Source organism: Oryctolagus cuniculus, chromosome 3, assembly GCF_964237555.1.
Source record: "Oryctolagus cuniculus chromosome 3, mOryCun1.1, whole genome shotgun sequence".
Taxonomy (NCBI): domain Eukaryota; kingdom Metazoa; phylum Chordata; class Mammalia; order Lagomorpha; family Leporidae; genus Oryctolagus; species Oryctolagus cuniculus.
This window is the reverse complement of record NC_091434.1, coordinates 16,402,212-16,424,917: the sequence shown is the minus strand read 5'-3', so window position 1 is coordinate 16,424,917 and position 22,706 is coordinate 16,402,212. Positions and strand designations below refer to the sequence as shown.

Genomic DNA, 22,706 nt, shown 5'->3' with positions numbered 1-22,706 from the left:
TCAGTGTGGGACTATAATACTGGAAGAGTAGGAGCACCATTAGTTTGCTGTGAAATCAAATTAAAGAACTGGGAGGAAGGTAATATCCTACTTTAACCATAGAGCATTAATTTTTATAACATTAAGGTTGAAAATTAGAATTATGCTTCATTTTCTTCCTTATTTTTAGAATAATAACTTCCAGAGCTTATTTTTGTCCTTTGTAAAATAGTTATAATTCTATCTAGAGCTTTGGGAATACATTTAGTTACCATGTTTCAAAGATGGTTCTGAAGAATTTGTTTTTATTTTATTAAATGTAACTAAGAATTGTGGCATAAACTTATGTAAGGTGCTAAATGGATAATGTTTTTATTTTGTAGAGGTCAAATCATAAAATTTATTCCATCAAATGGGATTTTTTTATGCTTCTTTCTTTTCTGTAGGAGCTTCAGTGTGGAATTATCAGAAGGATTTCACTTTAATTCTATAAATGTTTATTGCATATACCATTTAAAAAACATTAGTTGATCCTGCTAAAATTTAGTGAAAGTTTTCTTTGATTTATTGGGATGCACCTTCTCTGCAAAGAATGATCCTAAGGCACAGAAGTCATTTTTCAGCTATCTTTAGCAGAATTTATGGAAATGTTCAATAAATTTAAACTCACTGTCCTTCTGAAATTATAAGAATATCTCCTAAATATATATTGTTGGATTTTATAGACTTGTTCTCTTATTAAATGTATGACTTAGTACTTTTATTTTTATGCTAGTGTGATATTTAAGACTCTACAGAATCATAGAACTGCTTACCTGTATAGTATTTCTAATTATTTTATATGGTAGGTGGGTGATACTGGATTTTAGAGTATAGTATTCTTTTCTTTTTTGAATAGTGGCTTAAAAGCATACTTGCCTGTGGTTAAGCAACTGAAATTTTGTGCCTAGTTTCATATTGATGAATATTATCTATTCATTGAAACCAGTAGTTTCAAATTTTCACATTACATATAGGGATAAAATACTGAATTCTTAAATTATTTTATGTTTGTTAGGTGGATACTTTAATACTGATAAACCACATCCAAGGGGTGAAATTCTTATTGGTGGCCAAAATGTGACAATGGGATACTATAAAAATGAAGCAAAAACAAAGGCTGATTTCTTTGAAGATGAAAATGGACAGAGGTGGCTGTGTACTGGAGATATTGGAGAATTTGACCCTGATGGTTGTTTAAAGATTATTGGTGAGCCATCTAGTAATTTTTTGGTTAATGACTGTTTATGAAATAGTTTTGCATAAAAGATACTGCATATTTAGGAAAGCTGTTTAATAATTTCAGAGTATATTTTTATGTAATGTTGGCATGGACTATTGAATCCTCCCTGGAATATAAAAGTTTTTGATAAATCTGCACTTTACTTTCCTTGCTTATAATTAGAAGCTTGCTATTTAGAAGTTCCCAAAATTCATAATAGCAGTGATCTTTGAATTATTAGGAGATAACTGTTGGTCATTCTTTCCTCCTTGTGTAAGGGATACTCATTTTTGTGAATTCTTTGACATTAGAGGTTATTGGATGAGACTTCCCATGTACCCTGTGTCTTTGGCTTGCGCAAGAGAACAAAGGAAAGCACGACAGCTCAAGTACTGTGACCCATACTGGGCAAAAAGTACCTGTGCCCACTTCCTCTATTAGTTTCTTTTTCCCAGTTAATGGTATTCCTGTCCCAGTCATTCTAACTAGAAACCTGAGAGGAGCTGGAAGACTCTGCAGTCAGTCCTGATGCCTGTTCATCCCATTGATTGATCCTATGGGATGTGCTTCAAAGTCATACTCTTACTACTTTCTTTGCCCTTACCAGGATTGTAGGCCAGGCCTGAACTGTCTACCATCCTATTGCAAGAAATTACTCTTTATTTCCATTCTTGGATCCCCTTAAAAACACCTCCTCATGCCACTGTGTCATTACTCAACACTGACCTTACAGATTGCTTTCTTCGGCAAATGTTTTAATGGCTCCTAGCAGCTCAGTTCAGGGTATCTGTCACATGACCGTTGTTCACCTGTTTACCTGCATCTTCACTTGTTTGCCTCCTGCTTTATGCTGTACAGTAATTGGAGCTGACATATTCTCTGGCCTTTGCTAGTGATTTTTACTTGGCTTTATCTCACTGTCCCCTTAAGTCTCAGCCTGAGCTGTACTTAATCGTACAAAAATTAGAGCCCAATTTTATATTTTTCTTACTTTTAGCATAACCCTTAATATCTAATGTAACAAACTTTAAGTAATTTGATAAATTATTTGGGGAATGGCCAGTATTTATTTGTATTAAAGGTATGATCAATGTCATTCTCCTCAGTGCTCCCCCCTCCTTGTTTTTTGTACAGATCGTAAAAAGGACCTTGTAAAACTCCAGGCAGGAGAATATGTTTCCCTTGGAAAAGTTGAGGCAGCTTTGAAGAATCTTCCACTAATAGATAACATTTGCGCATATGCAAACAGGTAAGAAAAGTAGAATTCCTACTACTTTTACTTCAAATATTTGGTGTGCTATAGGCATTTCCTGCGTATGTTATACCTTCTTTGTAGAGTTTTTACAGGAACTTTCCTTCCTGCCTGTTATCTCTGGGAACAACCCCTCATTAGCTGATTTCTTTCCTTGCAATGCTTTCCCCTCCTCATCTTCCTGTTTGTCTTTTCTACTTTACATCTCACTGTGGTGTCCTGTGTGGTAGGGAATGGAAGAAAATAAACTCCTCCTTCCTGATAGCCTAATGTACTCCCGGCTATCTGGTCTTTAGTACAAGGATGTTTCACAGGATGACCCCAGAGGAAAGGGAAATGAAGAAGTACCAGCAAACAGTCCACCGTTCAGTGCTGGATCGCTCTACTCCCCTTGTCCTCCGTAAGCCCCAGACCCTCCCGGAGAGAAGAGCCCGCAAGCTGAGTCCAGACCAGCACCGCCCCCTCCGCCCACTGCTCTGGGGGGAGGAGCGGGGAGCACGTGTGGCTTCCGCGCTTCCTCTGCGGCCCCGCCCACCCTCAGCCTTCCAGAACTTTCCTTCCGAGGAGCTCTGATGGCAGCGTCTGCGAGCGGCCCTTGGCCGTGGCTGCCCCGTGGCTGCGTTGCGGGCGGGCATCTGCCCTCCGCGCCTTGCCCTGACCGCCTCGCGGCCACAGCTGCGGGCTCTGCCCCGCCGCTGCGCTGGCCTCCGGGCCTTGGATAGGCCCCCGCGCTCGGCCGGCAGCTGCCCCAGAACCGCCCACCTTGGCCGCGACCGACTGCTCGGGGCCAGGACGGCCGGCCGTAGGGCCCCAGGAGGCCCGGGGCGGTGTGGGGCTCGGCTGCGCAGGTCCCAGGTAGCTGGTGGGGGGCAGGGTGCTGCCGGCCACTTGCGGAATAAACACCGTGACCTCTGCTGAAAAAAAAAAAAAAAATAAAGGCAGCTGGAGCTGGGTTAGCTTCTGGGCAGGTCTAGGAACTCCCACCTTATAGCATGCCAAGTGAAAGCTTACCATGTAGCATTCCTAGCTCATGAGATACAAAGAAGGTGGGGCTAGAGAGTTTTAAGTTAAAATTCCAAAATTATGTTTAAGAGAAATGTGTTGCAATTTCAGATTGAAACTCTGATAGCATTTTTCTATAAAAGTATTGCAAGTGGTAATTATTCAGAGAGAGAGGGAGAGAGACTTTCCATCTGCTGGTTCACTTCTCAGATGACCTCTGAACCAGGCCAAAGACAGAGTCTTCATCCAGGCCTCCCATGTAGGTGTCAGGGACCCAAACACTTGGGCCATCTTTTGTTGCATTTTGCAGGCTATTAGTAGGGAGCTGGATTGGAAGTGGAACAACTAGGACATGAACCAGCACCCACATGGGATGCTGGGTTCACCAGCTTCACAGGTGGCTGAGTTACCTGATATGCTACAGTGCCAAACCCCCCCCCCCTTTTTTTTTAAGATTTATTTGTTTATTTTGAAAGTCAGGAGTTATAGAGAGGGAGTGAGAACAATCAGATGTTTTGTGGATGAGCCTAGGAATCCATCTATAGCAGTTGACATTTATTACGGGAGAATTGAGTCAAGTATCAAAAAAAAAATTTAGAAATAGACTTCGGGGTATGGCCCAAATTAAAGATGTACTACACTGGGGCAGAGGTTTAGCCTGGTGGTTAAGAAGCCTATGTTCCATATCAAATACCTTGGTTTTATTCCCAGCTGTGACTTTTGACCCCAGTTTTTTGGCAGTGCACACCCTGGGAGGTAGTGGTGATAGCGCAAGTGATTAGATTCCTGCTACCCACATGGGAGACCTGGATTGTGTTCCCAGTTCCAGGCTGTGGCCCTTTCTGTTGAGGGCATTTAGAGAGTAAACCAGTATGTAAGAGCTCTCTGTCTCTATCTCTGCCTCTAAAATAAATAAATAACAAAATTTTAAAAAGGTGAACTAAATTGATTTATAAATGATTCTACCCTTTAATTAGCCATTTAGTATTTACCTTAGTGATGCCACAGTTCTAGATTTTAATGTGATAGCAAATCTATCTTGTTTCTTCAGGTTACTGTTTTATGATCTTCAACAAAAGTGTTTGTATTTGTATGCTCAGAGTTCATCTTTCAACATAAATTCTCATGATAACCAAAGAAAGTGTCACAATTATTAACATTTGTAGTTTTTTCTTAAAGATGTATGTATGGCACAATTTATAATAGTTAGGAACACTTGAAATTTATCATGAGATGTCAGATTAAAGTTTATTTAGCAGTGAACTCTTTTAAAGCTTTGAAACTTACTAAAACTCAACCAAGAATACCATTGCTTGAAGTAAGTTTGCCATAGTAAATATGGTATGTACATTTAAAAAAATGGTGGACAGTTACTAAATGTCAGTGTAATTAGTAGCTGCAGCTAACTGCTTTGTTTGTTTAATTAAGTTATCCTTTATATATATTTCAGTTATCATTCTTATGTCATTGGATTTGTTGTGCCAAATCAAAAGGAACTAACAGAATTAGCTCGAAAGAAAGGACTTAAAGGGACTTGGGAGGAGCTGTGTAACAGTTGTGAAATGGAAAATGAAGTCCTCAAAGTGCTCTCTGAAGCTGCTATTTCAGGTGAGTTTCTGGATCCATGAGATGCATTGATAGCTCTTTCATTTGGTGCCTTTCCCATTTCTTTGTGTAGGCGCCTATTGCTGTAAACTTTCCTCTTAACACTGCTTTTGCTGTGTTCCATAAGGTTTTATATGTTGTATTGTTATCTTCATTTGCTTCCAGTAAGTTTCTTTTTCCCTGTGACCCACTGTTCATTCAGGGGCATGTTGTTCAGTCTCCATGTGTTTGCACTTGCTCTAGATTCCCAAGTTGCTGATTTTGGTTTATTTGGTGGATACCTAGGAGTGGAATTAATGGATCATTTGTCAACTTTATATTAAATCTTTTGAAGGACAATCTAACAATCCTCTGCCTAATCCAAGTCACAAAGACATAGCTCAAAGACATAAAACTTCTTTCTAAGATTTGCTTAGTTTTAGGTCTTACATGTAGCCTTTTAATTAATTTTAAGTTAGATTTCCTATGTGGTGTGAAAAGGGAGTACAGTTTCATTAAGTAATATCTATATTGGGAAGAATTATGCAAGAGATACACAATCAGTATAAGGTTATATATTTTAAGATACAAATGTGTCTCTGTGTGTGTGTGTGTGTGTGTGTGTGTGTATGTATGGTGGGGGGAGGAGAGAGAGAGCAAGGGAGTGTTACTGCAAGAAATTGGCTTAAGTGACTGTGAGGTCTGTATAGTAGTATACAGAATTGTCAGGGCAAACTGTTAGAAGTGCTAGACCCTCAGATAAGAGCCGAAACTCCTGCCCATGTGCAGAATTTGTCTTTGGAAGCCCTCCTTCTGCTTTAAGGTCTTTCAGTTGATTGAATCAGCCCCACTAAGTTTAGCTAGTATGTACAAAATACCTTCACATCAACACCTACTTTATTATTTAAGTAGGAGCCTGTGCTTCTTGACACATAAAATTGACTTCACTGGCCTACTTCTTATAAATGACATTTACACACATTAATCATAGTTAATTCCATATACAGACAGTTCCAAAGTTAGTCTTCTGCCCAGCTTTGACAACAGTCATCTTGTATACAATTGAAAATACACCACCCTTTCCCCAGAGACACAACTCCTTGGGTGATTTTAACTCTTTTTCCTTCGATGGCCTTTAACTTAAGTACTGTGATACAAAGTTTACTGTTACTAATCCATCTTATGGCTATCAGAAAATAAGAAAAACATAACGCAAGCATGTCTTTGACATAGTTAGTACTCATGACTGTTAGAGTGCTCATAGCTCCAATTCGTCATGCTGTGCTTAGTTTCCTGAAGCATGGGTTTAGATGATACTATCACAAAAAAGGATAATTTTGGGCCAGCACTGTGGAGTAGCTGGTAAAGCCGCTGCCTGCATCCCATATGGACGCTGATTCAAGTGCCAGCTGCTCCACTTCCTATCCAGCTCTCTGCTATGGCCTGGGAAAGCAGTGGATGATGGCCCAAGTGCTTGGGCCCCTACACCTGTGTGGGAGACCCAGAAGAAGCTCTTGGCTCCTGGCCTCGGATTGGCCCAGCTCCAGCCATTGCGGCCATTTGGGGAGAGAACCAGTGAATGGAAGACTTCTTTCTCTGCCTCTGCCTCTCTGTAACTCTGCCTTTTAAATAAATAAATAAATAAAATAGTTTTTTTTAAGAAAAGATAATTTTGAGTCATCATAGAGTGCTGTGCTGAGCAGTTTGAAATAATAATAAGAAATATAGTGTCAGACTCCACTCCATTTGTAAGTCAGTTCTTTGTTACCTGCCTTAATGATTTTGCTGCCTTTGGAGACCGCTCTGGTGACAATCTTGAAGGCTCAAACCCTCAGTGTTTTTGTTTATGAGTTCAAGTTAATGTATCTTTTTTTTGCTCTTGAGGCACCTTATACCTTTAATTTGGTACATTTCCTTTCTTTTAGTGTAATTAAAAAAAAAAAAGATAGCATTCAATTTACCACCCTAGCCATTTTGATGTATACAAGTGTAGTAGTGTTAAGTTTATTTATATTAGTGGCTGCAGAGTTCTAGGACTTGGTCTTCCAAAACTGAAGCACTGTGCCTGCTAGGCTCTGATTCCCTTTCTCCTTGCTTTTGACAGTCACCTTCCTACTTTCTGTTTCTGTAATTTGACTTGAATTATTTCATTAAGAGTGGATCACAGTACTTGTCCTTTAGTGACTGGCTTGCTTTGTCATACCCTCACAGTTCATCCATGTTGTAGCATGTGACAAGATTTCCTTCTTTTTAAAGCCTGTATATTACTCTGTTGTGTGTGTAAGTAGATTTCAGCAGGTTTATAGAAAGATAGAATTAAAAGAAGTAATTTTGGCCTTGAGATTCCATATGAATTTTAGAAGATTTGTTTGTCTATTTCTTCCAAAAAATACCATCAGAATTTTGGTAAGGATTGTGGCAATTCTGCCAGTTGCTTTGGGCAGTAGTGTGGAAATTTTTTTTTTAAGATTTATTTATTTATTTGAAAGGAGTTATGGAAAGAGAGGGAGACAGAGATCTTTCATCTGCTGGTTCACTTCCCAATTAGCCGCAGTGACTGGGGCTGAGCCAAGCCAAAACCAAGAGCCAGGAGTTTCAACCAGGTTTCCCATTGGGCCATCTTCAGCTGCTTTTCCCAACAAGGAGCTGGATCAGAAGTGGAGCAGCTGGGATTCGAACTGATGCCCATATGGGATGCTGGTGTTGCAGGCCTTAATAATTTTGCTGCCTATAACCTGCTGCACCACAGCACCAGCCCCTAGTGAGGAAATTTTAAAGATATTAAAGATAATGACTCTTCCAATCCAGCAGTACAAGATATCTTTCCATTTCTTTGTATCTTTTATTTCTTTAAGCCTCTTTTAGTTTACAGTGTACATGTTAGGTTTGTCCCCAATTTTTTCCCCCCACAATGGTTATTGTTAATATATAGAAATACAACTGATTTTTGCTTGTTGATTTTGTATCCTTAAACTTTGCTGAAATCTTTGTTGTTGTATTTTTATACATATTAGGATCATGTGATCTGCAAACAGTTAAGTTGTACTTCTTTACAGTTTGGATGGCCATTTATTTGTTTTTTGTCAGGTTGCTCTGGCTAGTACTTCGAGTATTGTGTTGAATAGCAGTGGCACGTGGGAGATCCTTGTCTTGTTTTTGATATTAGAGAGGAAGCTTTCATTCCTTTGCTGTTGCATATGATGTTTGCTGTACTGTAGGCTTTTCGTGTATACCTTTGCTTTTTTTGAAGTAATTTTTTTATTTCTACTGCATTGAGTGTTTTGATTTTGAAAAGGTACTGAAATCTTGTCATGCTTTTTCTGCTTTGACAGGATCATATGATTTTTTAAATCAACTTCCTTTTTAAATTTGGTGTGTTTCACTGATTTTTCCATATGTTGAAGCTGCTTTGCTTTTCAGGTGTAACTCTCACCTGGTGTTGATGTACTATTTAGTTTGATTTTGAGAGTATTTTGAGGGCATTTTTACATCAATATTCATCAGGTCTTTAGTTTTCTTACACTTTTTTCTGGTTTTGATATCAGAATATGGCTGACTTTATAGGATGAATTTGGTATTTCCTCTCTAATTGGGAGAATTTGAAGAGGATTGCTGTTAATTTGGTTTTTTAAAACAATTGGTCGAATTTTTTTTACAGCTTCACTTTTTCCTAATGTCTCCTCATCATCCTGCAGGCTGTAGTGCCCTACCCAAGTGACCAGGTGTACCATTGTGATAAGGCTGGTCTCTGTCAGTAGTTCACCTTCTTGCCCTCCCCTGACTGGCTTAGTGACCTTCAGATGCACCAGGGAAATCCCCTCAGCGTTTGCTTATGTACTCTGCTTCTACTCCCCTTCACGGCATTTGCCCCTGTATTTTCACTCTCTGATCAGTTGACGGGTTGGTGTGGCCTGGTGTGCCTCTCTGTGTTGTTATTCCGCATCTGCTCCTTTCCCAGCCCTAATGAGCTCTGATTTTCCTTTAGCCCTCCTACTGGTCCCAAAGTCCTAACTCCCCTGGTGTGTCATGGAATCATGTGGATTCTTCCAAGGGTATTGTCCTGCCTCGTTGCTGTTGTTATTTTTATTTTATCCTATTTGCTTTCTTGTTTATAGTGACATGTTTTGATCCTCTCTGCATTTCTGTCTATGTTCCATAGATATTTTCTTTGTGGTTATCAGTGCGGTTACATAAAAAGCTAGTTATAAAATCTAATAGTTTAACTATAATTTTATATAAAAATTGTACTCCTTTACGTCTTTCTCCTCCATTTATATTATTGATGACACCAGACACCTCCTTTTAAATTATGTATCCACCATCTTAGATTTAAAATTACTTTGTATGGCTTTGTTTTTGAAATTCTATGCTAGGGGAGTGCATTTAGCCTAGCAAACATGTTCCTAAGATATTTATATGCCACATTGGAGTAGCTGGCTCCAGCTACTGACTCCTGCTTCCTTCCAGTGCAGACAGACCCTGGGAGGCAGTAGTGATGGCTCAAGGGGGAGAGTTGAATTAAGTTCCTGGCACCTGACTTTAGCCTTATCCCAGCCCCTGCTATCACAGGCATTTGGGGATTGAACCAGTAGGTGTGAGCCCTCTCTCTGTGTTTCTGCCTCACTGTCTCCTCACAAACGAATGGAATGGATTTCTGTACTGGATTTACAAGTGATTAAATACATACACTACTGTAGAATTCTGTATTTCTCTGTGTATTTGCTGCAGAATTTTATATTTTCATGTGATTTTTGTATTACTATTTTTTGTCCTTAAAAGACTGTCATCATTTCTCATAGAGTAGATGTAATGGTTATGAATGATTTCAGCTTTTACTTATAGGGAAAATTTTAATTTTCTTTCATTTTCCTAAGATAGATTTTAATTTTCCTTCATTTTCCTAAGATAGATAGATAGATACTAATTTTCCTAAGATAGATAGATAGATATTAATTTTCCTAAGATAGATAGATTTATTTATCTATTTATTTATTTATTTAAAAGCGCTAAAGAGAGAGAGATCTTCCATCTGCTGGTTCACCCTCCAGGTGGCTGTAATAGCCAGAGCTGAGCCAGGCAGAAGCTAGGAGCCAGGAGCTTCATCTAGGTCTCCCATGTGGGTACAGGGACCCAAGCACTTGGACCATCTTCTGTTGCTTTTCTAGGTGCGTTAGTAGGGAGCTGGATCTTAAGTGGAGCTGTTGGGACACAAACCAGTGTCCATGCGAGATGCTGGCATCACAGGTGGCAGCGGCTTTACCCAATAAGATAGAATGCTGGCGCCATTTTCCTTCATTTTTTTTTTAAAGATTTATTTATTTACTTAAAAGTCAGAGTTACACAGAGAGAAAAGAAGAGGCAGAGAGAGAGAGAGAGAGAGAAGTTTTCCATCTGCTGGTTCACTCCCCAAGTAGCCGATCCGAAGCCAGGAGCCAGGAGTTTATTCTGGGTCTGCCACGTGGGTGCAGGGCTGAAGCACTTGGGCCATCTTCCACTGCTTTCCCAGGCCACAGCAGAGAGCTGGATTGGAACTGGAGCAGCTGGGACTTGGGCGCCCATATGGGATGCCGGCACTGCAGGTGGCAGCTTTACCCACTACACCACAGCAACAGCCCCTTGTCCTTCACTTTTAAAGGACATCTTTGCCAGGTATAAGTTTCTTGGTTGGCAGTTTTTTTTTCCTTCTAGCATTTGGAATATAACATCTTTTTCCTTTTTAGCCTTCAGTCTTTCACCTGAAATGTCCGATATTCTAATGAAAGCTCCCTTGTACGTGATGAGTCACTTTTTTATTTTTGCTTTCAGGATTCTCTGTAGTTTTTGACACTTTGATTGTAATATTTCTGAGTGTAGTTCTCTTTAGATTTATCCTAGGGAGTTCTTTGAACTTCTTGAATTTGTGTGCCTGTTGTTCTCAGATGTGGAGAATTGGGAGCCATTATTTCTTCAAATAGATCTCTGGCACTTTCTCCTTTTTTCCTCTTGTGATTCCCAGAATGTATGTTTTTCCATGTGATGATGTCCCATAGATTTTTTTAGGTTCCTTTCATGTTTTTTGTTTTTTCCTTTTTTTTTTTTTTTTGCTCTTCTACTTTGTAATTTCAGAAGCCCTCTGCTGAGTTTGCTAATTTTTTTCTGATCAGATTTCTTGTTGGTATCCTCCAATGAATTTTTCAATTTGTTTATTTTACTCATTTCCAGAATGTGCTTTATTCTACTTCTTAGTGGGTTTTAGGTCATTATTATTAATCTTTCACTTATAGTCTCATAAATTATTTTCCTGATTTTTTTTGGTCATCTGTGTTCTCTTACTTCTTGAGTGTCCTTATTGTATTATTATTATTATTTTTTTTTTTGCATTCTTCATTTGATAATTCACAATTTTTCTTTGAGTTTGATTTCTGGAAATTTACTTTGGTCTTTTTGATGGGCCTTGTGCCTCTCTCTCTCATTTTGGTATGTCTTACTATGTTTTGCTTGAACTTTGGCACTTGTAAAATTGGCTACCAATCTCAGTTTTTGTGTCTTGTTTTGTCCTGGGAGGATTTTCTCCATTCAGCTCTGCTAGAGATTTTTCAGCAGGCCTAAGGTGTTTCCTGAGGTGTATCCCCTCTGATTTGCTGGTTTCTATTCAGGAGCTCCCCCTTGTGTCTTTGTGTGATACTGCAGCTTCTGGTACTTGCTGGTTGCCTTTGTTCTTGGCAACCCCCAGCACTGGCGCTTTCTACCTGTTAGCACTTAGATTCAGGCGAGACAGAACCCAAAGTCAGAATGTTAGATGTACATCCCCTCCAGGAACAAGTTGGCAGTTGGGGGTGTCCTCTGTGGCTTTGCACTGTGAGAAGGATGGGTTCTGGCAGGTGAATGCCATGTGTTCTCTGTGTCAGGCTTTGTTGCTGTTTTCATGTTTGCCTGGCGTGTAGGGGCCTCTCAGCTGGTTTCAGGTTCCTCACACAGGCATACACAGGATTAGTGTTCAGTCCATGTCTCGGGCGGGGGTGAGGGGACGACAGCTAAGTCTGTTCTGTCATTTTACTGACATCACTCCTCCCTCACACCTGTTTTATGTATTATTATGGTTTGATGTTTGCTAGAAACATCCAATCCCCTGTTGGATTGCAGACCACTTGAAAACATTACCTATTCATTTTTGTGTTTTAAAGACTGTTTATTAAAATACTATACATATAATAAATTCTCAAATACTTGTGAAAGAATGAAACAAAAGGCAGCGATGTTAAGGACTTTAATTTTCTTTAATTAAGTTTCTTTAAGTAAATAAATAAAAAACATTTTAAAAAGATACTTTTAAAATGTTTTTTATTTATTTACTTATTTAAATCACCTTGAAAGATGTGGTAACAGAAAGAGACAGTGAGAGGTCTATCGCTCTTCCTTCCTCTGATTCACTCCAAATTCCTGCCTTACCCAGGGTGTAGCCAGGCTGAAGGCAGGAGCCCAAGCACTTGAGCCATCAGGTGCTGCCTCCCAGGATGGATTAGCAGGAAGCTAACAGAGTATCTGTGACTTGAACTCTCACTCTGATATTGGATATGGGTGTATTTCAAGTTGTGGTTTAACCTGCAGTAGCACAATGCCCACCCTGAGTGAGTAATTTATTAAACTGCATTTTAAAACTTTAACACTGCATCTCCTTCTTCACCTCCCTCAGATGTCCTTTCCTCTCCCTCCCTCCTTCCGTTTATCAGCTATCACCAATCTACTGTATCAGTAGTAGGAATGTAATAGTGACCAAGCATTCTGTCTTCATAGCTTATAGTGAATATCATGATTCAGTGACAACATTCTCTCTAACTAAACTTTATTATTTTTTAGCATCTGAAGTCATTGTGTTCTTTGTAATCAATTCAAGGAAAACAAATGTGTGTGAAGGAACAAGTGAAAATGTCCTCGGCCGGCGCTGCGGCTCACTAGGCTAATCCTCCGCCTAGCGGCGCCGGCACACCAGGTTCTAGTCCCAGTCGGGGCGCCGGATTCTGTCCCGGTTGCCCCTCTTCCAGGCCAGCTCTCTGCTGTGGCCAGGGAGTGCAGTGGAGGATGGCCCAGGTGCTTGGGCCTGCACTCCATGGGAGACCAGGAAAAGCACCTGGCTCCTGGCTCCTGCCATCGGATCAGCGTGGTGCGGCGGCCATTGGAGAGTGAACCAACGGCAAAGGAAGACCTTTCTCTCTGTCTGTCTCTCTCACTGTCCACTCTGCCTGTCAAAAAAAAAAAAAAAAAAAAAAAAAAAAAAAAAAAAAAATGTCCTCCTCCTTCTGGACCCCAGCCCCTCATGTTATCCGTGTCCGCACATCTGGGTGCAAGCCTCCCCTGCCTGTGCTGCCAGTCGCCTTTTTTTTTTTTAACCTATAAGTGAAATTCATTTTATGACAAAATTGTATCCTACTTTATGCCTGAATCACAATTTATTTAACTCCTTCTGTTGATGAGAATCTGTAATTAGTTTTTCACTGCAATAATTATCATGTGTCCATGTTTTATACTTGTATTTTTGAGGGACAGATTTCTTAGACATGAGATTTATGGGCCATTTGTTGGTTGTGCATTTTGATGAACACTCAAAGAATGAGGAAGCTATTCTATTAGCTTAGAATTTTAATCGCACATTTTAAAATTCCTTTGCTTTTCCTTTTTTCTCTTTTAAACATCTTAGCAAGTTTGGAAAAGTTTGAAATTCCAGTAAAAATTCGTTTGAGTCCTGAACCATGGACCCCTGAAACTGGTCTGGTGACAGATGCCTTCAAGCTGAAACGCAAGGAACTTAAAACACACTACCAGGCGGACATTGAGCGAATGTATGGGAGAAAGTAATTATTCTCTTTTGACATCAGTTTGCTACAGCGAGCTCAGATCAAATAGGAAAATACTTGAAATGCATGTCTCAAACCGTGAGACAAACTCCATTCCTCGTATTAAACCGAAACTGTTATTCTCATGACATCACCATTTCTAACTGACAGGATTAGTAAAATATTAAGACAGAAAACTTGTGTCTGTCTCTTCTTTGTTTTTCCCTACTCCAGTTTACCACCTATGACTGTACTTGTCAGTATGAGAATTTTTCTGAATCATATTGGAGAAACGGTGATTTTAAAACCTCAAGTTTTTAAACATGATTTGTATGTTCTGTATAATGTTCAGTTTGTAACTTTTTAAAGTTTGGATGTATAGAGGGATAAATAGGAAATATAAGAATTGGTTATTTGGGGTTTTTTACTTAACTGTATTTAAAAATGCAAGGGTATTGATGTGAAATTATGTAAATTTCAAATGCTTATGAATCAAATCATTGTTGAACAAAAGATTTGTTGCTGTGTAATTATTGTCTTGTATGCATTTGAGAAAAATAAATATACCCATACTTATGTTTTAAGAAATTGAGAGCTTGTGAATATATGCCTGACAGTGTCTTCTTTATATATTTATTTTTTATTAGAAAAAAAAAAAGTTTGGTTGAAGTTGCAGGACAGTCATGGTGTAATGGCAAATGATTTAATACAGCAACTGTAGCATCAGTTGTTAGTCTCCAGTAGCTTACTGTCAGATTAGTGTCTTCTCTTTAGCTGTTGAGACTAGGAAAATGTCCAAACTTAAATGGGAGCAATCTGAAGGACAGGGTAGAATGTTTTTTTTTTAAAGGATAGATTTTTTAATGTCATTGACCATATGTATATTGAGTTGTCTCTATATGAACAAATTATTCATGAGAAATTATTCTATTCCAAACTCTTATTCTAGTTTTAGTCTAGGTATTAATCATATGTCTCATTTCACAGTTGCAGTTTTTTTTGATATTTTGCACTGGTGTCTGTGTGAGAGGGTCAGTGGTTGTAGTTTATTAAAGAGCACGTTATCCTCTCTTTCTGCCATAATTTGTCCATACTAGAAAATGAAATAATTTAGAATGCATTTGATAATAGCATTCTCACTAAGATACATGAGAATTTAACTTTATAATGAGATAAGATTGATAGGCTGTATGTCAATATAGAAGTTATTTGTGATTCATAAAACATTGCTTGTATATACATAGTCTTTCCATATGTAATGCTTGTTGTTATTTCAGGAGTAATATTACATCGATTAAGATGTGTTCAAATCAGAACTCAAGAGTTGTAGGAACCACAGTTTTCATACCAAACTAGTCACTGTTTCTCAGTTACTTTAGAAAGAAAAATGAGCATTATGTATGTGTATGTGTGTATGTGCACAGATGGGTTTAAGGTAGCAGGAGTCTTATGAAGAGCCAGGACTGTGTAGTTTTGGTCACATCACAAGTGCTGTATCTGGATGTTTCAATTCAGTGTTTTGTTTTGTTTTCAGTTTTTTTTTGTATTGCTGTGTATTTGTATTATGTCTTGAATTCTTTTGTTTTTGTCATTGTATGAGTTTTAATTATGTTGGGGAAAACTGCCAAAAAGTTCAGCTGAGAGAAAATGAACGGAACTTCTCTATGTCAGAATGCTGTCATCTGAAAGTCAAGTCAGGGTGGGTGAGAGAATTAGTTTTGATGCTTTGTCTTTAAAATAATGTTTGATTTCAAATTATTTTTAAAAAGAGGTATTTAGGAAAAATACTCAAAGCTTCAAAGGAAAGATAACTGGTAATTATAACTTGAAACAGTGTCAGAGGACTCTGTAGTTTATGTCTTCAGAAACATCTAGTGTAAGGCTAGCTTAGTTTACATCTAATTCCATTTGTTTTCTCATGCGGTAATGTTTATAATTTATTTTCAGTCTCAAGATATCAGATGCTGGATTTGAAATGCCACAGCAGAGCATGAGATTAAATAGATAGAATGACTTTTCAAACAAATTTTTCTCTTACCCAAATCATCCTTAGTGACTTGAAAAATAATAATTTGGTCAATTAAAAAGAACTCCAAGCATTATAATTGTTAAGAAATACTGGTTTAACCAGAAAATATTTGGGTAGGAAAATTTTAAGGAATTTCATAGTAAATTGCTAAATGTAATACACATATTTGGGAATGGAATATAGGTGCTACAGAACTGTTGTCTTCCAGAAGTGAACCATATGAAGACACCTTAAACATTTTCTATTACAGAACCTTAAGCATTTTATACATGGAGACTGGTGGCCACTTCCACTCTTCTCTTACTCACGCTTGCTGATGTATTTTACCTGAAATTTCGTTAACTTTTTAACTAAGAACACAACAAAACTGAAAGTAGTATCTACTTTCTAAATGCTACTTTATTTTTTAAGTAGTAGAGTTATATCCATGATCTGTAAAACTTGCAATTTTGGGGCAATGTTTAAAAATAATTTAACTTAAGGTAATTATTTGCTGCTAAAAGACTCAAAATTTTAGAGTTTTTAAACGATTAGTCCCTGGGATACAAGTTTTAAAATTAAAAAACACTCTAATATGTGGGTACCTTCTTTTACTACAAGAATTGTGTACATCTGTGATGTGTAAGAGGGCTATCCACATTTCACCAGTGTGTGTACTGCGCCACACTTGGAGTGTAATGCCTCCTTTCTATGCTTACAATTCATGGTTTCCTGTGAGCTTATTTCCAATGGATTCTGGGTTATTGCTGTTTTCTGCCTGAAGAAGTGTGTATCAGAAAGAAGCTACATGGCTACATGGTATGGACTATTTATTTGTAACTTGACCCTAAGTTTGAAGAATAAAGAGATGTAAATATTAAAGTTTCTGATATTAAAATTCTTAATATTTTTTCTCAAAGAGGAAGTTCTCCCACACTAAAGATTTTGACATTGCCAAGATTGTTGTTGGAAAAGGGAATTTGGGGGATTTTTTTCCTGGCCTCAAAATCCTTTCGAAGAGAAATTATTCTGGAAGTTCTGATCCACTTTGTTTCCTAGTGTTCTTGTGTTCTGGCTTTGCTCTAATCCCAGCTGAGGGCCTTTCCATTCCTTTCTTGGCTTTAACTGCACAGAAGGTATGCTGTCAGCATTTTAAAGTCAGTGTTTACAAAATGCTGTCTACACTTAAAATATTCACATTGCATGAAGTCTTCAGTAGGTTGGTAAATTAAAGTTTGACATAGAAATTCATGGGCTAAAAGCAGATTGGGAGCAATAAAATACTTTGTTTCAATCCTGTGGTTGTGCTAGGGAGAGTGCTGTGCTATGATAGATCAGAAGCCAGCCCCTCCCTCCAGGGACTGCCAGGCAGGGTCTGTGGGGTATGTGTGACTTTATACTAAAACTTTTTAAAATAACAGTCCATCTTTCTGTTTAATCTTGTAACACTTAATTTAAATATGTGCCTCTGGCAACTTCCGTATGTTTCGTTTTTTGCATTAACTTGAGATGTTTATGCCTTGTTTCTCTTATTAAATTTTCTTGGATTTTGTTTTTTGAACACTAATTGCTTAAGATTTCTACCACACTACCTACAGGTTTTATGATGAGGCATACCAAACAAAAGTAGCAGACTATGTGCAGATAAATAGCCTGGTTTTAAGTTGTAAAAATCTGTTTATCTTCTGATTTTAAAAAAGTGCTCTGATTCTTTAATCAATCTGCATACAGGCCTGTAATTTGCCAACGCCTGTCCATTTCAGACGTGGCACTGAGCCCAGTGCCGTAGCATGGTGCCTGGCCCCAGAGCAAGTGTTTAGCAATTATTTCTGAGTACATTAAAGTGTTAAAGTTGGTGTTTGGCCTAGCAGTTAAGACACCCACATCCCATGTGGAATGCCTGGGTTCAGTATCTACCTATGGCTCCTAATTCCAGCTGCCTGCCAATGGCAGACCCTGGGAGGCCATGGGGATGACTCCAGTAATGACTGCAGTCACCCACGTGGAATTGCTGGATTGAATTTCCAGCTTCCAGCCTGGGCCGCCTTTCAGCCCTAGCCATTGCGGGCATTTGAGGAGTGAACAGGCAGGTGGGAGCTGTCTTTGCTTCTCAAACAAAACAAAACAAAACAGTTATAATGACAATACACTTAGATATTTGGATGCCTTTCTTCTAGTTCAGTCCTTTTTTTTAACTTTTATTTAGTAAATATAAATTTCCAAAGTACAGTTTATGGATTACAATGGCTTTCCCCCCATAACTTCCCTCCCACTCGTAGCCCTCCCATCTCCCGCTCCCTCTCGCATTCCATTCACATCAATTTTCATTTTCATTTATTTCATTTTCAATTATCTTTATATACAAAAGATCGATTCAGTATAAAGATTTCATCAGTTTGTACCCACACAGAACATAAAGTGTAAAGTACTGTTTCAGTACTAGTGATAGCATTAATTCACATTGGACAGCAAATCCCCATCAATCTCCTTATTTGTTGATACCTTTGAGAAACGTTGCTTTTGGTGGGATTCATTTAGAGGCAGCTTTTCCCACTCAGTGACTCCTCTTTGGGTTAGTCCTCAGGTCTTTGTGAAGAGTTTCCCATTCTGTGTGGGGTTTTGTTATCCATTAAGATGGGATCTCAGTGTGAAGCCTTTTCTTCCCAGTTGCCTCTAAAGAAACAAGGTTTCTGGTAGTTCCTGTGGCTGGAAGTTTTCCATGCTTAGTGCATTTGCAGGTTTTCTGTCTGACATGTGTCTTCAGAGAAATGGAAGAGCTGTAGCTGTAGGTTTTCTTATCCTATGCTCCTTCACAGGAGGGTTCTTCTGCCTGTGAGTTCTTTTATGTTCAGTCAAGGGTAGGATGCAGGTGAAGATTGCTCCATGTTGTCCTTATTTGTAGTTTCTTCAGTGTGGATTCTTTGCTGTGTTTTTTTTTTTGTTTGTTTGTTTTTTTTTTTTTTTTTTACTTTTATTTAATGAATATAAATTTCCAAAGTATGGCTTATGGATTACAGTGGCTCCCCCCCCCCATATCGTCTCTCCCACCCGCATCCCTCCCCTTTCCCACTCCCTCTCCCCTTCCATTCACATGAGGATTCATTTTCGATTCTCTTTATATACAGAAGATCAGTTTAGCATACATTAAGTAAGGATTTCAACAGTTTGCTCCCACACAAACATGAAGTGAAAAATAATAGATGATTTTTTAAATGATGATGAAATCAGACCTATTGTCATGTTTAATCCCAGTGAGAGTCAAGGTGGGAATTTGATAATTTCTTTTTTTTTTTTTTACAGAAGATCAGTTTAGTATGCATTAAGTAAAGAATTCAACAGTTTGCACCCCCATAGAAACACAAAGTGAAATATACTGTTTGAGTACTCGTTATAGCATTAAGTCTCAATGTACAGCACATTAAGGACAGAGATCCTACATGAGGAGTAAGTGCACAGTGACTCCTGTTGTTGACTTTACAAATTGACACTCCTGTTTATGGCATCAGTAATCTCCCTATGCACCAGTCATGAGTTTCCAAGGCTATGGAAGCCTTTTGAGTTCACCGACTCTTATCTTGTTTAGACAAGGTCATAGTCAAAGTGGAGGTTCTCTCCTCCCTTCAGAGAAAGGTACTTCCTTCTTTGAAGACCTGTTCTTTCCACTGGAATCTCACTCACAGAGATCTTTCATTTAGGTTTGTTTGTTTTTTTGCCAGAGTGTCTTGGCTTTCCATGCCTGAAATACTCTCATGGGCTTTTCAGCCAGATCGGAATGCCTTTAGGGCTGACTCTGAGGCCAGAGTGCTGTTTAGGACATCCGCCATTCTATGAGTCTGCTGAGTATCTCTCTTCCCATGTTGGATCACTCTCCCCTTTATTTATTCTATTGGTTAGTATTAGCAGGTACTAGACTTGTTTATGTGCTTCCTTTGACTCTTAGTCCTTTCATTATGATCAATTGTGAACTGAAATTGATCACTTGGACTAGTGAGATGGCATTGGTACATGCAGAGTGGACAGTGAGAGAGAGAGAGACAGAGAGAAAGGTCTTCCTTTGCTGTTGGTTCACCCTCCAATGGCCGCTGCGGCCGGCGCACCGCGCTGATCCGAAGGCAGGAGCCAGGTACTTATCCTGGTCTCCCATGGGGTGCAGGGCCCAAGGACTTGGGCCATCCTCCACTGCACTCCCTGGCCACAGCAGAGAGCTGGCCTGGAAGAGGGGCAACCGGGACAGAATCCGGCGCCCTGACCGGGACTAGAACCCAGTGTGCTGGCGCCGCAAGGCGGAGGATTAGCCTATTTGGCGCTGGCTCTTTGCTGTTAAGGTGTTAAGGATATGTTATGGCTAAATATTTCCCCACTTTCCTCACATTCATAGTTTTTTAAAAAACTTGTGTGAACTTTCACATGTTGAATCAGGGAGGGAGTCTTAGGGGTTTCAGATATTTTATCAAAACTTTAAGATCCTAGCGTTTCTGACGGTTTTTCTCATAGTGATGAAGACTTCTGGTCCCGCTTTTTGGTCTCACATTTTTGCCCTCTGAAAGAAATTATTGACAAAATAATGGAGGACGTCAGGAAGCTTTTACTTAGGTGGCTTACATGTATTGATGTATACATTTTTTAATAAAGATTGTTTTATTTGAAGGGCAGAGTTAGAGACAGACAGATGGATGGACAAATAGATCTTCCATCTGCTAGTTCACTTCCTAAATGGCAGCAATGGCCAGGGCTAGGACAGGCCAAAGCCCAGAGCCTGGAGCTTCTGGGTCTCCCACATCAGTGGAAGGAAGCAAGGGCTTGAGCAGTTTCCCACTGCTTTCCCAGGTGCATTAGCAGGGAGCTGAAGAGCTGGATCAGAAGTGGAGCCACTGGGACTTGAACTATCATCCATATGAGATGCCAGAGCTGCAAGTAGCAGCTTAACCTGTTGTGCCACAATGCCAACCCATCTCTTTCTCTCACATATAATATAGATCTAGATAAATCTCATATAATATAGATCTATATATGTTTATATATTTATATATATGTATCTCTCCAATCTCTATAATGTGTATATTTTCATTTACTTGGAAGAGTGACAGTGAGTGAGAGTGCTTCCATCTCTGGTTCACTCCACAAATGCCCGCAATAGTTGGGCCTGGACCAGGAACTCCATCCAGGTCTCCCACGCGTATGGGTGGTAGAAACTCAAGTATTTGGGTCATCATCTGCTGCCTCCCAAGTGCAGCAGCAGGAAGCTGCATCAGACATGGGGTAGCCAGAACTTGTACCAGGCACTCCAATATGGGATGGGAGTGTCCCAAGCAGTGGCTCAACCTGCTGTATCACAGTGTCTTCCTCATATCTACTGGTATTGTAAATATCATAGGCTTTTTTCTTTTTAAGGAGTTTGCCCTGAGCCATGAATTTTCAAATTACTCACTTTGATATTCTTTAATGATAATTAATGAAGTCTAAGAATGGCTTAAACAGAAGACCTAAGTGGATGGGGCTTCTGGCTGTATGGGAAAGAAAGGGGAGGGAGAAGGTGTGGTGTACAAAATTCTCAGCTCTGGCCGGCGCCGCGGCTCACTAGGCTAATCCTCCGCCTTGCGGCGCTGGCACACCGGGTTCTAGTCCTGGTCAGGGCGCCAGATGCTGTCCCGGTTGCCCCTCTTCCAGGCCAGCTCTCTGCTGTGGCCTGGGAGTGCAGTGGAGGATGGTCCAAGTGCTTGGGCCCTGCACCCCATGGGAGACCAGGATAAGCACCTGGCTCCTGCCATCGGATCAGCGCGGTGCCCCGACTGCAGCACGCCGGCCGCGGTGGCCATTGGAGGGTGAACCAACGGCAAAGGAAGACCTTTCTCTCTGTCTCTCTCTCTCTCACTGTCCACTCTGCCTGTCAAAAAAAAAAAAAAAAAAAAAAATTCTCAGCTCTAAAAACCCAATGCTGCCTTGGAGGCCGCTGTGTCTTGCTCAGGGGCCTCGTGGTCCGCCAGGCTCCCAAGCCCACAGGGAGGCCTCACTCTCGCTCTGCTCCTGTGAGCCCAGGACACAGTCCCGTATTTGCCAGGTGCTCTGCCTGCCTGTACGACATCTGCCGGCTCAGCCTCAGTGCTGATGCCATTGTTGCCGACCATTCTCTGGGTTTGATTGCTGTCTGCGCGCTGGCACAAGATCTCTGAAAATTAAACAAGGAAAGCATGTTGGCCATTCTGTTGCCATGGTTAAGAGTAGCCTGCAGGATTTGTTTGTGAACCTTGGCTATGAAACCACAGCTCACCTTGGGAGCGTAAGGTGCACCAGGGGCTGAAAATGTTCCCTGTTCTCAGTCCTGCTCCTGGGAATCTGCCTTCAGAAAATAGCCAAGAGATGCAGGTTGAGATTGCTTGCACAGGGCTTTTTAAGATCTTGTTTAATCAGTCGGGTACAATTTAAGCACCCTTGAGTGAGATAACAACTGCATACTATACAGTATTCACTTGATTATATAGGCAAAAAAAAAAAAAGCTATCTGGATATCTTTATTTTGAGAACTATTTCATGCGATGGATGATTTGGGGCAAAGAAGCTGGGAATCAGAATTCAGTGGGTTCTTTGAGGTGATGTCTGTCTATAATATGAGGGTATTTGTGTATGGCTTCTGTATTTCATTTTTTAAAAATTCTCTGATAAGGGCCAGCACTGTGGCATAGTGTGTACAGCCACCCCCTGCAGTGCCAGCATCCCATCTGGGCTCTGGTTCTGGCTGCTTCTCTTTCGATCCAGCTCTCTGCTGTGGCCTGGGAAAGCAGAAGAAGATGGCCCAAGTCCTATGGCCCCTGC

General features: G+C 39.8%; 1 protein-coding gene across 6 annotated transcripts in view; it reads left to right on the top strand.

Moving 5' to 3' along the window:
• The window catches only part of ACSL3 (acyl-CoA synthetase long chain family member 3), an 87,960-nt gene extending 71,182 nt beyond the window's left edge, over positions 1-16,778 (top strand). For 5 of the 6 annotated variants that reach the window (XM_008259233.4, XM_008259234.4, XM_070070149.1 and 2 more), the window contains 5 exons: positions 5-79; positions 1,037-1,228; positions 2,375-2,489; positions 4,945-5,102; positions 13,753-16,778. In XM_008259233.4, coding sequence (XP_008257455.1) covers positions 5-79; positions 1,037-1,228; positions 2,375-2,489; positions 4,945-5,102; positions 13,753-13,910 — 698 coding nt within the window. In that variant the 3' untranslated portion in view covers positions 13,911-16,778. Of the gene's footprint in view, positions 1-4; positions 80-1,036; positions 1,229-2,374; positions 2,490-4,944; positions 5,103-12,510; positions 13,316-13,752 lie in introns of those variants that run through there. The other variant, XM_051849122.2, reaches the window with a different exon arrangement.
• The last annotated feature ends 5,928 nt before the right edge of the window (positions 16,779-22,706 follow it).